The sequence below is a fragment of the Cibotium barometz genome, chromosome 5, assembly GCF_041138505.1.
Source record: "Cibotium barometz isolate CiBa-2024 chromosome 5, ASM4113850v1, whole genome shotgun sequence".
Taxonomy (NCBI): Eukaryota; Viridiplantae; Streptophyta; class Polypodiopsida; order Cyatheales; family Cibotiaceae; genus Cibotium; species Cibotium barometz.
In genome coordinates, this window is record NC_141050.1 from 32,207,568 (window position 1) to 32,222,147 (window position 14,580).

A 14,580-nucleotide genomic window follows, 5' to 3' on the forward strand; every position below is an offset into this window, starting at 1 on the left:
CAAGATCCTCCTCTTTGTCTTCATCATTATCACTGCTTGATTCTTCCTCTTGCTCCTCTTCGTCTTGAGCAGGTGTTTCCTTACCTTTTCCCTTCTTTCTTCAAAGACTTGCTCCCCTAAACATCAATGTCATACTGTATAAGTGGTCAACAAGCCTTGTGTATGAAGAACAACTTTGTAATAAGACTACATTAAAATTTTTTGCCGATTTTGTCCTTATCGTCAATGCATGAGCTTAGAGGGAGGGAGGGCATGGACAAAGATAGGGAGAGGGATAGATAACAAAGGGAGAGCATATGGTGGCAGTGAGGGAGAGAGAGGGAGAAGGATAGACATAGATGGAGAGAGCATGCATGAGAGTGTGTGTACATGGAGGTAGAGAGAGAGTGTGTGTAGAGAGAGAGGGAGAGGGGGAGAGAGTGTGTAAAGAGAGAGGGATAGGGAAGTTAGAGACATGAGAGTAGGTGAGAGAGGCATTGTAGAGGAGAAGAGACATGAGAGTAGGACAATAGAGAAATGAGCATAAGACAGGTGGAGAGAGGTGGAGAAAGAGAGAGAAAGAAGGATAGACAGAGGTGGAGAGAGCATGCATGAGGGTGTGGATTGAAAGAGGTAGAGAGAGGTAGAGAGAGAGAGAGAGAGAGAGAGAGAGAGAGAGAGAGAGAGAGAGAGAGTGTAGAGTGTAGAGGGAGAGAGAGAGAGAGAGAGAGAGAGAGAGAGAGAGAGAGAGAGAGAGGGGGGGGGGGGATAGAGAAAGAGAGGGATAGAGAAAGAGAGGGAGAGGGAGAGGGGGAAGGAGTTGGTTGCAATGGGTTTAGAAGGGGAGGTGATGAGAAAGAGAGGGAGAGGGAGAGGGGGAAGGAGTTGGTTGCAATGGGTTTAGAAGGGGAGAGGAGGTGATGAGAAAGCGAGGAATGAGTATAAGACATGTGGAGAGAGGGAGAAATAGTGAAAGGGGAAGAGGGAGGGAGGGCATGGAGTGGGTGAGTGAGTGAGAGAGAGAGATAGACAGCATACAGAGAGCATATGGTTGCAGTGGGAGGAGGGGGAGAGGTGGGCTGGGATGGGATGGGATGGGCAAGGTTGAGGTGGAGGTGGAGTAGGGAGGAGGGGGGAGGAGGTGGGCTGGGATGGGCTGGGATGAGCTAAGGTGTAGTAGGGAGGAGGCGGGTTGGGCTAAGGTGGGAGTAGGGTGGAGGTGGGCTGGGATGGGTTGGGATGAGCTGAGGTGTAGTAGGGAGGAGGCGGGTTGGGCTAAGGTGGGAGTAGGGAGGAGGGGAGAAGAGAGAGAAGACAAGGCTATAGAGAGAGATTGGTTGTGAAAAAAAACCCACTCCAAAGCCCGCTCGGAGAGACCTGCTGTGTACTCACACTCAGGTCTTTCTACGGTCTCTTTAGAATGGTTACAATTTTGGTCAGGCAGACACTAAGGTCCCCTCTTGATTCTATTATTAGCTCTAGAATAGGGTCAGTGATCTCCTCAGCAGTGGTTCGTACTCAACCACTTGCTCAAGTACTAGCTTGCACCTTCATCACAAGCTCTTGGTCGTGTTTCATTTGCTCTTTCTCCAAGATGGGGTTAGAGTACTCTTAAGTTTCTTTGAAAGGTTTGCATAGTTAATGGGTTTTTTCTCTTTGGGAAGAGCTCGTTTGAATAGGAGATCACTCATTATCTCCACATGAGGGAGACAACTTTCATCCGAACCACTTTCAATGGTCATAATGATGTTGATCACTCATGACAACTGATCGTGCATTGCGTTTCCACGTGCTCTTTGAGGGTTTCTTTTTATGCACCCCTGGTTTTAGTTCTTTAGCTTTTTTAGGGGCTACTATAGCCTTTAGGGCTTGCACCTCTAGCTCTTAGGCTGCTGGCCAAGGTCGAAGCTTAAGTGTTTTGCTTCTTCATTGCCTTGGATGTTTCCTTGGCAACTTCCCTCAACTTGGTTTGGAGCCTTGTGATGATGGCATTAAAGGGGTACTATGAATAAGTCCACCTTGTACACTTAACAACTTAAGGCTCGCTGATGTGATTGATGCTTCGGCCATGATGTATTGGGATGACTATCACTCTGCTAAGACAATCCTTGAAAACACGATTGAATCCAAATTTGTAACATGCACTTTTGTATAAAATGACATTGGGGTTTGGCACTCGATTCAAGGATAGAATTGGACACTATGTGCGATGGTTTTATGAGGACACTCGACAACAGGGTGCAGACCCTTACATTGGAAACATTGTATCCGTGGCCTGCATGCCATATTGTTGATATCTCTCACTGTTTGTTGTGCACCATGGCTTAGAACAGAGAGCTTTGGAAGAGATGTATAGTCTATGGCTGAAGGTTGCTCTAGATATCCATATGAATCATATTGCTCATATGACTCATAGCTCTCCTGTTATGGACTCTCAAAGTTTGCTAGCAATGTCACCAATACTATTGTATTGGTGCAATTCCAAGAGGAACTAGCTGGGGTGGTAATAGCGGAGGTGTGTATGGCATTGGTGGTGGTCTATACATACTTCTTGGTATAGGTTTTTGTTAAATCAGCACTAGATTATGCGTCAATTGAGAAGAATTTGGTATGGGTAGTAGGGCTAGTGGTTACTTTGGTGTAGCAAGCATAGATTGGGGTGCTAGGAGCATAGATTAGGCTATCGGGTTTCCCTAGTACCAGCAATAGGTTGTATAATGTTTCCCATGGTGTTAGCAACAATGAGAGAACAGAACTGTTGTTGCCTAAGCCTCAACATCAAACACTTTATACTTGTATGGTTATGGTGATAAATTGTACACTAAACCATATCTCTCATCGGAAGAGATGTGGGTTTCATACTTAAGGTACTAGCTAGGGCTCGCCTTAGGGTTGTTGGCCCTACCACTGCCACTCCTAGCCTAAAGAGTTGAGTTGACTTTTTGCCAACTTATCCATGCCCATGTCCTTAACACTAGGTCTCTAGCTAGTGCTGGTTGGGGACCCTTGGCTATTGAGGCTTTGGACGATGTATTCCCTAACTCTTGGTTACTTCTACATCCTTGGCTTGCTAATTATCTACTAGATCTATTGTCTCGAAGGTAGAACTCATCGAAGATGTAGTGCCTAGAATTGTAGAGAATGGTCATGAAACCTCTTGCTCTTTAGACCAATCATAAATTGATCGATGAGAAATTGGGCGTTATATCTCATATGGAGACTTGATTCTAGCAATGTAATCTAGTATTGTTTCTCTCTCCTTGAAAGTATAGATTTGTGCAATTGGGCTCCACTGGGTAAGAATACCACGATGAAAGTGTGTCCCAAGACCTTGTTAATAGCTGGCTTTTTCAAGTAGGTTTAGAGATAGAAACCATTGGCCTACTTTACCTTGAATGCAAAGTCCAAAATGAACAAATCTTGGTGGGTTCATCAATGCGTTCCATGGTCTCATAAGTTTGATCGAACTTCTCCAAGTACTGAATGGGATCTCAAGTTCCATCAAATTTGGTCAGCATCCTTGAGATGTGGATTAGCTTGGTTTTGCCCAACTTTGAGCCTCTAGGTGTTATGCTCGTCACAACCCCCCTTCCCATTTTAAACGCCATCCTTGTCCTGTCTTTTACTTATTCACATCATGGTGGAACGTAAGGAGGTGGTTGCACACTACTCACCCTATGTTTCAGGGTATGGGACCTCTTATCATATGGGGTTGGGCAATGCATTTTCCAATGGTAGTTATCCTCTATTGGCTTGTCTTTGAGGTTGCATAGGTTCGTTGTGGCTGAGGACATGTTATGAGATTGCTCCCTCATGGATTCCTTTGTTAATGAGGTAGTTCCGGACATCCCTACCTCTCCCCATGTTCCATTTTCATTGTCAAACGGAGAACTAGAACTTGTTTTCATGGTAAAGGCAATTTTATAATGGGCTCATATGGAGAGCACGACTCCTGCTTACATTGTGTGCACTTGCACTATTGTGATTATTATGGAACACTTGTCCCTAGTAGTACAATAAAAGAGACATGTCTCATTTTTCGTAAACTGCGGTCGTTGAGCTACTTATCGATCATAGTTGGATTGAAGGCTTGGTGGGTTTGAGAAAGTGTGGTTTGATGCATTACAATTGACTATAATGTCATTTCCAACAATTAGAATTACAATTGATTGTATTATCATTTCCAATAACTTGTCTAGATCAAGTTTGCATCAAAGGTCCTTGGTGTTTCTAGTACATGTATGAAAATGGTTTTAGATACACTTTATTATTATTATTGTTGTTGTTGTTGTTTTTTTTTTGGGCTGCTAGGCTTACACATGCAAGTTCATGTCTCCAGGACGTCTATGGATTCATGCCTCTACACTCATGTCTCAAGGCTCACGTATATAGGCTCATTTCTCTAGACACATCTCTACGCTCACGTGCTCATGTATATAGGTGCCTCTAGATTCACGTCTCTAAGCTCCTGTATGCAAGCTCCTGTATGCAAGCTCATGCCTTTTTTGTATATGAACTTACTTTCCTTATATCCAAATGGACCTCCCTAGATAAATACACACAGTCTCTAGGTTCACGTATATAGTTGCCTCTAGATTCACGTCTCTAGGCTCCCATGTGCAAGCTCATGCCTTTTTTGTATGAACTTACTTTCCTTACATCCAAATGGAGCTCCCTGGATAAATACACACACTCTCTAAGGTTTACGCTCAACCCATCAAATAATTAAAGGACCCAAGATCACACAAATTCCAACAACCTCCCTTGATGATGATCTTAGGGTAGGTACACATGATCTCATCCTAATATTTGGGCTACAAGCAAAGACCTTACAACACAAGAGAAGACTATAAAGCAATGACTATAAAGTGTCTTTAGAATGAATGATCTCATCTTGATATTTGAGCTACAAGCAATGACCTGAAAACACAAGACAAGAATATACGTCTTCAGAATAAATGTTCAGCCTCATGTTAGGATGGTGGCATGTTCTCAAACCTCCAACCTCCATGGTGTTGGCAGAGCACTTCCACTTCTCGTCCTTCCTTTTGATCCAACATTCTTTCTCCAAGTGGCCATTTTCCCCATAGTATATGTGCACTTCTTAACTTGCTTCTGTTTGTGCTAGAAGGTTCTTTCTTCCATGTTGAAGTCCCTCCTTGAGGCCTTTCTTTTCCTCCATGAGTGAGCTTTCAATTCCTTCAAAAGTTGTACCTAGAAAATTCTTAACGTGTTGACACAAAGTTGCTGAATTCCCTAGGCATGCTCTTCAAAAGAGTTACATTTGCATTGTCCTCTTGCTACATTATGCTTTTAGTTTTCCAACGTGAGCATCATATGATTTATAAGTTTCCAATGTGAGCATCATATGAGTCTGTGAACCCCATTTTTAAGCCCAAAAAAACTAGACTTTAAAACTTATTTTTAAGTGTTTTTCCTTAGCCCCAAATAATTTATCTAGAGAATCTGAAGCCTCCTTTGATGCGTGGCTGTGAATGTAATATGATGAATAAATGAATCATTTAGTCCCTGTGCTATTATGGATAAAGACTTTTATCCCTACCTTTCCAAGGATTTTGTTCCTCAATAGGACATGCATCCCTCCTGCTCACAATGCCCCAAATGTTTTCCCACATAAGTGCAAACTTGACTTTTACTTGCAAGTGTGAAAGCTGTCTTCATAAAATTTGTCTACTAGTAGAGGTGAGGCCATGATGCACAAGATAAAGGGGATCTTTACTCCTTGGTTAGTAAATAAAGAATCAATGTCTTTTCCATTTACAAGAGTGTGGACTCATGTCTTCCAACCCAAGAGATGGTTTGGCCTAGTAAGTTTGAGAGTTTTTTGAGGCTTTCTGAACTTGAAATGGAACGATTAAGGTTCCTAATCTTACTTTGTGTGTACAAGTGATTAAGTGTTTTTTAATCGTTTTTAGTTGATTTTGCATGCTTCTAAGCTACCAATTCCAACAAAGCATGAAAAAATATGAAATGCATGAATAAAATCAACTTTATCACTCGAATCCACACCTAATGTAGCTTAAATGTTATGTTTTTTGAGTCGACTCCACTGCTAATCATAATTGCTAAGCTATTCCTTGAATGATATAACAAGATCAAAAGCTTGTGGACTTCAAAATCATTCAAAAGACCAATGAAGTTAGGGTTTTCCCTTCTAAGACATGTAACTAGAATGCAAACAAGCTTCAAAACCAAATAAAAACAAAAAATTAAACTCATCCAAGCACCAAAACATATGTTTTTTAGAGTGTAACCTTCTAATCAACACATGGCAATATTAGGTGATCCCAATAGCTTGAAAAGAATGGAAAAACAGAGACCAGTCCCCGTCAACGGTGCCAAATATGCTCGATGCAAGAGCTTGGTCTTACCTTCGAGCCACAAGTGTAGCTCCCCGATGTGGGTGTGGTAGCTCGTTCATCACGTCCTCATTCTGTTGTCACATCGGAATGCTTCATGGCTTATGGGGATGAAGTAAGAGCTTCTTTTGCCTTGATGGAGATAAGGAGTTAGCCTTCATGATGGAGATAAGGAGTTAGCCTTCATGATGGTCCTCTCACAAAAGCCGTCAATGAATGTATAAGAAAACCTATTTAAGCAACCAATCCATCAAGCATTCAAGGATCCAATGGCATACAAGCAAGCAAGAGCAGAGAAAAGAAGAGCTTACAAGTATTTTATTGTAAGGAAATGAGAGTGTATTGCTTTTTGTCAAAATTGACTTGAATGCAAGTGACTAGACTTAAAAATGGTGCGATCACTATTACTAGTCTTAAGCACTTATGTACATGAAGTCCTTAGAGTTTATAGGTTCATAGTAAGGCCACTTAATATGTTCCAATGTTGCCTTACAAAAGATAGGTGCCCGTTCAAGCAGGTAAGATAGCAAAGTGTCTTATATCTTACAGACTTTAAAGTGGAGTAGTTAACACACTTGGCCAACCACGACTTAAATAGTCCTTGGCACTCTATGTCTAGCTTAAGCAAGTATATAGGCTACCCTTATTTGGCATTAAACACAAGTCGTTTATAAGTTCAATTACTACCTTACAAAAAATAACTTCCATTACAAAAAGTAAGATGGCAAAGTACCTTACAAAGGACAAGTGAGACCATGTTAACCATAATGGTTATCTCACCCCCTCTTAAAGGTGACCACATCCTCGCATCTCCAAGTTTGGGCACCGAAGATGCCGCTAATCTTTAAGGAACAAGCTTATGAAGCATTCACATGATAGCCAGCAGCCGGTCCGCACATTTTTGCGAAGCTCTTCTAAAAACTGTCTCTTGTGTGTCCCACCTATTCTCGAAGGTGACTATATGGTGTGGCCATGGAAGAATTTGACAATGCCGTAGAATGAAAAGTTGACCCTTTGAAAAAAAAAAAGGCATGTGGCTATACTTGTCTTTGAAGTTCTTCATGCAGAGCCACACTCCCTGTATTTACCAAAACTTGCTCCAAAATCAACTTCTCTTGATTGGCAAGATGATCTCGTAATTATTCTAGCGATAATGTTTCCTCTGTTCGGGTTGCAGTTTCATGTGATCTTCGACTTTGCGGTACTAGGGATCTGTATAGCGCTAACTACCTCAACTGTGTTTTGGGTTGTCATTCTTCCACTTGGCAGAAAGCTTTTGCAAGTACTAGTTCACCAATCACAATTCGATTGTGTCGAAGGGGCTTTTGATACTGTCAAGGTAGTTGCCCTGTGAGATGAGGTCCCAAGTATTAGAAGGATAAGTTATTTGCTGCTCATGGGCGGTCAAGGACAAGGCTGGGTGCTTCCCATTGTTTCCGAGAGATGTTCTCAAGTGCCAGTGGGTCAGCTTGATCTCAGTGGTGAGATGGTTTAGTTGCTGTAGAAGCCCCAAAAAGGTGGTATCAAATTCAGTTGCAACCGACTGCCTAGTGGAAGAGACATGGCGGAGGCTGTGGAAGGGTTTTGGGTGAAGAGGATGGAGTGGATAGGTTGGAAGAAGGTGGTGGTGGCTGGGTTGTCACCAGGCACTGTTGAGGGAGAAGGTGGATCCCCTTTTGTTGGCCCCAATGTCCCTCATCTGTATCTTGCTTCGTATTTTCCTTCTTTGCCATCCCCTTATTGCCGGGGGGGAGGTTCCCTTTCTGCCCTTTGGATCTTCCTCCATCTATGACTCATCCTCTTCATCTTATCTTCCTCATCTTCTCGCTTGGAAGTATGGTTTCAAGTGCGGCATTTCAGGTGGCGAGCATGTGTTCCAAGTACTTGTAGATGATTTGATACATGCCCTTGTGTGGTACTTGTTGGGCATGCTCTGCAATAGGCGGTATGCCACTTTTACTGCTCCTCGGATGAGCATTTTCATGGTATTGAGGAGGATGAAATCCTCTAGTGCTGGGACATTGAGGCCGGGAGGAAACGCTCTTCCACAGTAAAGAGTTCGGATGTAGAAAAGATGTGTGACGAGGTTGGCCACCACAAGATTGGGGGGGATTTAGACCTAAAAATCTCTTAAAACCATACTTATTTCGGTATTTATAAATAAAACATATAAATTTCATTCCTTAAAATTAAAGACAATGCCGAATTCCAATTGGGTTTTTTAAATTTCAACTGGAAAAATTACACTACAAACTGGGTTATGTGAGCACGAAGGGGGGATGTTGGAGAACAAGAGAGTGGTGTCCACTCTGAATAGCACCGGCCTAGGTATCAATGACGTGGTGACGCAAGAAAAGGAGCTCACACAGGTTAAAAAAGCCCAAGGATTCCAAAAATGAGCTCACCTAGGAGTCCCAGGGTTCGGGAAAACAATTTTAGGGAAAAGGAACTGAATCCTTTGCTATTTTTGAGATGGTATTTTCTATGTGAACTTAGAAAATATAACTAAAACTTATAAATTTTGAAAGGGTTTTATTTCCTTCTCATAAGAATTTGAGAAGGATTTGAGCAAGTTCTAGGCTAAAGCGAACCCGTCTTTTCCCGAACCCTGCCTGGGACAATCACATGGAGGAAGTCACACCCCCCCCCCCCCCCCCCAAAAAAAAAAAGCAAAATTAATTCGCATGGAATTGAAATGAATAATAGTGAAAGCCACGCATACAAGTATTCACACGGAATAAAAAGGACCTTAGAGGCAATAAAGTATCGAAGAGCACCCAAGCTAAAAGGCATGGTAAGCCCCAAAGCTCGGGTCATCTCAAGCCAAGGTAGAGAGATCAGAAGGGCAATGTGAGGATACAGCGTAGCATAATTTATGAGATTGGCCATTCATTTATTGGTAAAAGGGTAGATTTGTTCATGTCCATGGCGCACATATCAGTTGCATGAAGCTTTGCCCAGCTTTGATACAAAAAATATATATTGGGTTGCACATACACCCTTCATGTATGGTAAAACACATAGAAGCACATTATAGATTGCTTAGAATATGAGGGCATACTGCTTTTCCATACTGCCAAGATGCATTTGCGACATGCCATCACATCCCCACTGAGGTTCCACAAGGAGACTGTGCAGCTCCCAACGAAGAATCACTTCCATATTATTCAAGTAATTTAATGAATATTGAAAGAAAAAACTTCTGAAATCCTAAGAAAAATCACCATTTGGAATTGGTCAAAAATCGGGTTGGTCATGGAGCCAACCCCTCTGCTACGAGCTGCTCCAAGCCCTTCCTCAACCGGCTTGCAGCTAACCTGCAGCGGTCCTCAGGCAAGCCACCAAAAGAAACTCGAATATGCCCTGGTCCTCCACTGGCACTGCCCGGAATTACCATGATGCCATGTTTCTTCGCTAACCATTGAACCACAGCAACATCGTCCATTACATTATCTGGCAATTTCGCCCACAAGTAGATCGCACCTTCACCACCCTTCACTGCTTCCTCTCCTAAGGGCGACAATGCTTCCTTCACTATATCGATGTTCTTTGAGAGCTCTTGCACGTGCTCGCGCACCCACTCGGAACCCACTTCCAGAGACAGCAGAGCCAGTTTTTGTCCAATAATGGAGGCACAGATTGGAATGTTGTCTTGCACTTTCAGCAGCTGAGCACCAAGGCCCTCTACACCTGATGGGTATGCTATCTGCATTGCAACACACCTTACTAAGTTTGCCAAGTTATTTCAAAACACACACAATACACCAAACAGACAGACATGCATGCACACTTCTGCTAATTAAACTTGCATGTCTCTCACACGTTGAAGAAGCTACCTTCCCAGAAGAAAAATGATTTTAAACAAGAAAAATATTGCTAGATGATTATTTTTAGAAGTACAAGAAAATGGTAAAATATTATTACTCTGGCAAGCATGGCTATAAAAAAATAATATGAGAACCAAGAACTCCAACCAACACAATAGAAGGTGGCATCACAAACAGTTTATAGAGAAATATTACGTAGTGAGTAAGTAATGATAAGCAGAATGTATGACTGCAGCCAATAAGGTGATAGCTCAAGTGGTAAAGGTGCTTGACTAGGACCAGGAGGTCTTCAAAACCCCACAAGGTGCTTCTTCGGCAGCATTGCCTATGGGCGGATGAAAATGATAACTACGGGGGGATCTGCATAAGGCTAATTTGGGGAAAAAAAATAAGGGAAAAACATGAATGTATGACTGCATCAGCGAGGGGAAAAGATTAACCTTGTCAGGATAACAACGAGTTTAGTTAGCCTACATTAATTGTTAGATAACAATGCTCCACCCTCATATTGTTATGTCTGGGAGATGCCTGGCTCATGTATGAAAGGCTGCCATTACAAGGAGTTGCCATGGTTGAGTGCGCTCATGTATGTATAGAGGCCAGATGTTTTGTAGACGGCTTAAGAGGTTAAGCACCTGCCAAAATAGGCTACTTGCTTGTCTGGACTGACTAACATCTCCATATTGGGCTATACATGGGGTTAGTGGAATTTATCCAAGACACCCTGTCCGAACAAGGGCCCTATCGGTTTCAAATAACCTCTAAGACAAAGCCACTGCCTAAGGGGTTTTGTACAGCACAATGTACATTTCTGCGCCAACAATAGAAAACATTCACCATTGCAAAAAGTAACAATAGGTTCAATTAAAAATGTTATGTACACTTTTCGAATGACAAAAAACTCTTCTTACAGACAGCCATATGTGCAGCCAGAGCCAAAACAACCTTGATGGTGGCATACCTAGCTGTAGGAGAAAATGTCTCATCAAAGTTTTCACCTGCCTTCTGAGCTATCCTCGAGCAACAAGGTGGGATTTGTACTTATCCAAAGTACCATATGCATGAAACTTGAATTTGAAAATCCATTTCACACCAATCACACGACGATGTAAAGGCCGTGGCACCATTGACCAAGTGTGGTTCCTCTCAATAGAGGACATCTCTGTGTCCATGGCTTGCCGCCACTGCGGCTGTGAAAGAGCCTCCTCTGAACTCTCACGCTCATCGATCTCCTGGAGAGAACTCATGAGAGTTATAATTCACTGTGTGATGAGATGTGACGAACAACGAGGTCCAGGGGTGGTGGTAGAGATTTGGTTATGGAGCTGTGCATTAGTGAGACCAAAATCTCTAAAGAGTCGCTGAACCCACAGAGGTAGGTCAGCCTTCCTCTCAAAGCGTGAAGAGGGGAAGATGATCCAGCTGTAGTAGAGGACTCATCCAATGTTGTTGGGTGAAGTAAAGCACTGGTGGGGGTAACCCCGACTCGTAGAGGGACTGGGAGCTACAGAAGCTGGTGCAACAAGAACTGATGGCTGTAAAGTAGCAGCTAGCACCAGAGCTGCAGTAGGAGGAAGAGGAGCGAGATGTGGAAGAGGTATAAGATCACTAACATCGGCCGGGAATGGATTATCCAGAAAGTCAGAAGATGCATCTGGTGGAGAGGAGTCGATACCAAACAAAGCTCTCATTAAACTGAGCATCACGGGAAATGTCATCAACCTCCGGATCCCAGAAGTGCTACCCTTTGGATCTCAGGCTGTAGCATGTGAAGATCATCCGCTTTGACTTTGGTGGTGCGTGTGGCCCTCTTCTGATCTGGGACATGCACATAAGGAACACAATTGAAAACACGTAGATGAGAAACAGAAGGCTTGTATCCTTTAAAAGCCTCCTCCAGAGTCATCCCCTCAACTGCTTTTGTGGGAGAGGGGTTAATGAGATAAACTGAGGTAGCCACAGCTTCACCCCAGAAAGCAGGAGGGAGACTAGCATGATGCAACAAAGAACGAGCCATCTCTCTTACGGTCTGGTTCTTCCGTTCCACAACTCCATTCTGTTGAGAAGTGTAAGGAATTGTGGTCTATTGGTGAATGCCCTTTGACGCAAGGAAGTTATCAAACGGTATAAACTCGCCACCATTATCAGTCTGGAGAAAAGAAACTGTACCGCTTGACTGATTTTTCACCATCGCGATCCAAGTCTTGAAACTGGCAAAAGCATTTGATTTGCGAGCCAGAAAACATACCCAGACTTTTGCGAGTGAAATCATCCACAAGAAGAAAATATCGAGCCCCTCCAAGAGACTCAACCTCCATGGGTCCAGAAAGATTTGCATGTATAAGCTCTAGTCTTCGGGTTGCTCGATGAGTGGCCTCCTCTAGAAACGCATCTCGATGATGCTTGCCCATCATGCAAGATGAGCAAATGTGTGAAAGAGACTTGAGCTGAGGTAGTCCGTTGACAACTCATTGAGAATGGAGCTTCTGTAAGGCAGCAATGGGTACATGATCGAAGCAAGAATGCCACAGAGAAGTATCTGCCTCAGAAACCAAAGCCATCAAGGGGGAGAAAAGCATATGAATATGTGAGTCAAGGCGAGGGATCTGTGAAGAAAAGTTGGTCATCTTGTGGAGACCCCCTTCATGGACTCCATTGGTAGCAACCGAGAGATTCTTCCTATCGATCACTTCAATGACCTCATCATCAACGTACACACCAAGTCCCTTCTAAGAAGCTTTGTATATACAGAAAATAGATTTTTGAAAATCCGTAGAACATGTAAAACATCATGTAAGGTGGCAGAGGAACCCAAAGAAACATTACCAACACCGGTGATAGGAAGAGAAGAGTTGCCGCCGATACGAACTGAAGAAGAGAGAGTCTGGTAGTCCTCCAAGATATGGGCTTGATTGGTCATGTGGACAGAAGCATCACTATCACCGACCCATTCCACTGCTTCAGATGTGTCACTGACCTCTTCTAGAGAAGTCATCGCTGTGATCACGAGTGAATCCTGTGAAGAAGTATATAAATCTGTGACTGCCATGTATGCAACTTTGGCAGATCTCTCATCTGAAACTTTGTCCTTGCCCTTGTCTTTGGTGTTGTCCTTGTCAGATGCTTTGGAAGCATCCTGGGCTTTATACTTGGCTTTGGCTGATCGAGAGTTATCATGACAAGCAAAGCAGAGAGCCTCAGTATGACATGTCCTACCACAGTAATCACATTCATTGCTTTTGTCCTTGGACTCCTTTAAATCCTGTTTACCCTTGCCTTTGCTGTTGTTGTTGTTGGTCCCTTTTCCGCCTTTGCCTTTGCCCTTGTCAGAGACAACAAAAGTAGACTCCAACTTGCCTTTTCTGTGAAGCATGCACTTGTCGTGGAGATAACTCACGACTTCCTCAAAAGGGGGGAGAGGATCACGGAAATAAATATTATCCTTAAAAGAATCAAAGGAAGCAGGCAATTTACCAAGAAGTTTATGGATGGATTGTTGATGGTGCTTCCGTACTCCTCAAGTTGCAACTTATACGGGTGAACTCTCCAATCTTCTCAATCAAGTTATCTAACTCATTGATTGTAAGCTTCTCTAGATCTAACTCCAATTTGGCAATCTTCATTGTCGAAACTCTCCCATACCTCCTCTGGATCTCCGTCCATATCTGATGAGCATTACTCCTCCTGGAGGAGACAAACTGTATATATATATATATATATATATATATATCTCGAAACTCTCCCATACGTCCTCTGAATCTCTGTCCACATCTGGAGAGCATTACTCCCGGTGGAGACAAATTGTAACTGTATAGATGGAGTCATGCAATGGATGATGATAAGACGAGCCTGAGCATCCAATATGCTTCTCAAAAGCAAGGTCCACCAAGTGAGGTGTGGAGATAGCCATCCACACCCTGGCTCCTTCCAGCAATAACTGAGTGTAGAAAGACCATGTATTATAGTTGGTTGTTGGAAGCTTCAAGGAGTCACTAACTTGGGGAGGATTGTAGGATGGGATATGGGTAGGGGTGGGAGTAAGACCTAGATGAGAGAAACTCAAAAAAGAAATATTGGGAAGAGGAACCACTTGTGGAGCAGGAGCAAGGGATCCACACAATGAAGGAGCCGGAGTATCAACAAGAGGAGTAGCAATAGAGAAATCTCCTGAAGCCATGTCCTTTGACACAAGAAGCCTTCTCGGAAGAAAGAGGGCTGTAAAAAAAGAGCAAATAGCCTCCTCAGAAGCTGTGCACAGCAAGAGGAGAGAAAGAAGAGGGGGGGAGGTTGGGAAAAGAGAAATAGAGAACCAAACACTCAAAGTCCAAATGCTGTCTGGAATGCCGTCTTATGTACATCCTGTGGTACCACACGCACCTGGTGATGCTCACTCT

The 14,580-nt window shown here is 43.1% G+C and overlaps 1 protein-coding gene across 2 annotated transcripts in view; it reads right to left on the bottom strand.

Moving 5' to 3' along the window:
• Nucleotides 1–9,223: 9,223 nt before the first annotated feature.
• Nucleotides 9,224–14,580, bottom strand: part of LOC147638364 (aromatic aminotransferase ISS1-like) — a 102,723-nt gene continuing 97,366 nt past the window's right edge. For both annotated transcript variants that reach the window (XM_086798293.1, XM_086798294.1), the window contains exon 9: nt 9,224–10,065. In XM_086798293.1, the coding sequence (XP_086654419.1) occupies nt 9,613–10,065 (453 nt within the window). In that variant the 3' untranslated portion in view covers nt 9,224–9,612. The remainder of the gene's footprint in view (nt 10,066–14,580) is intronic.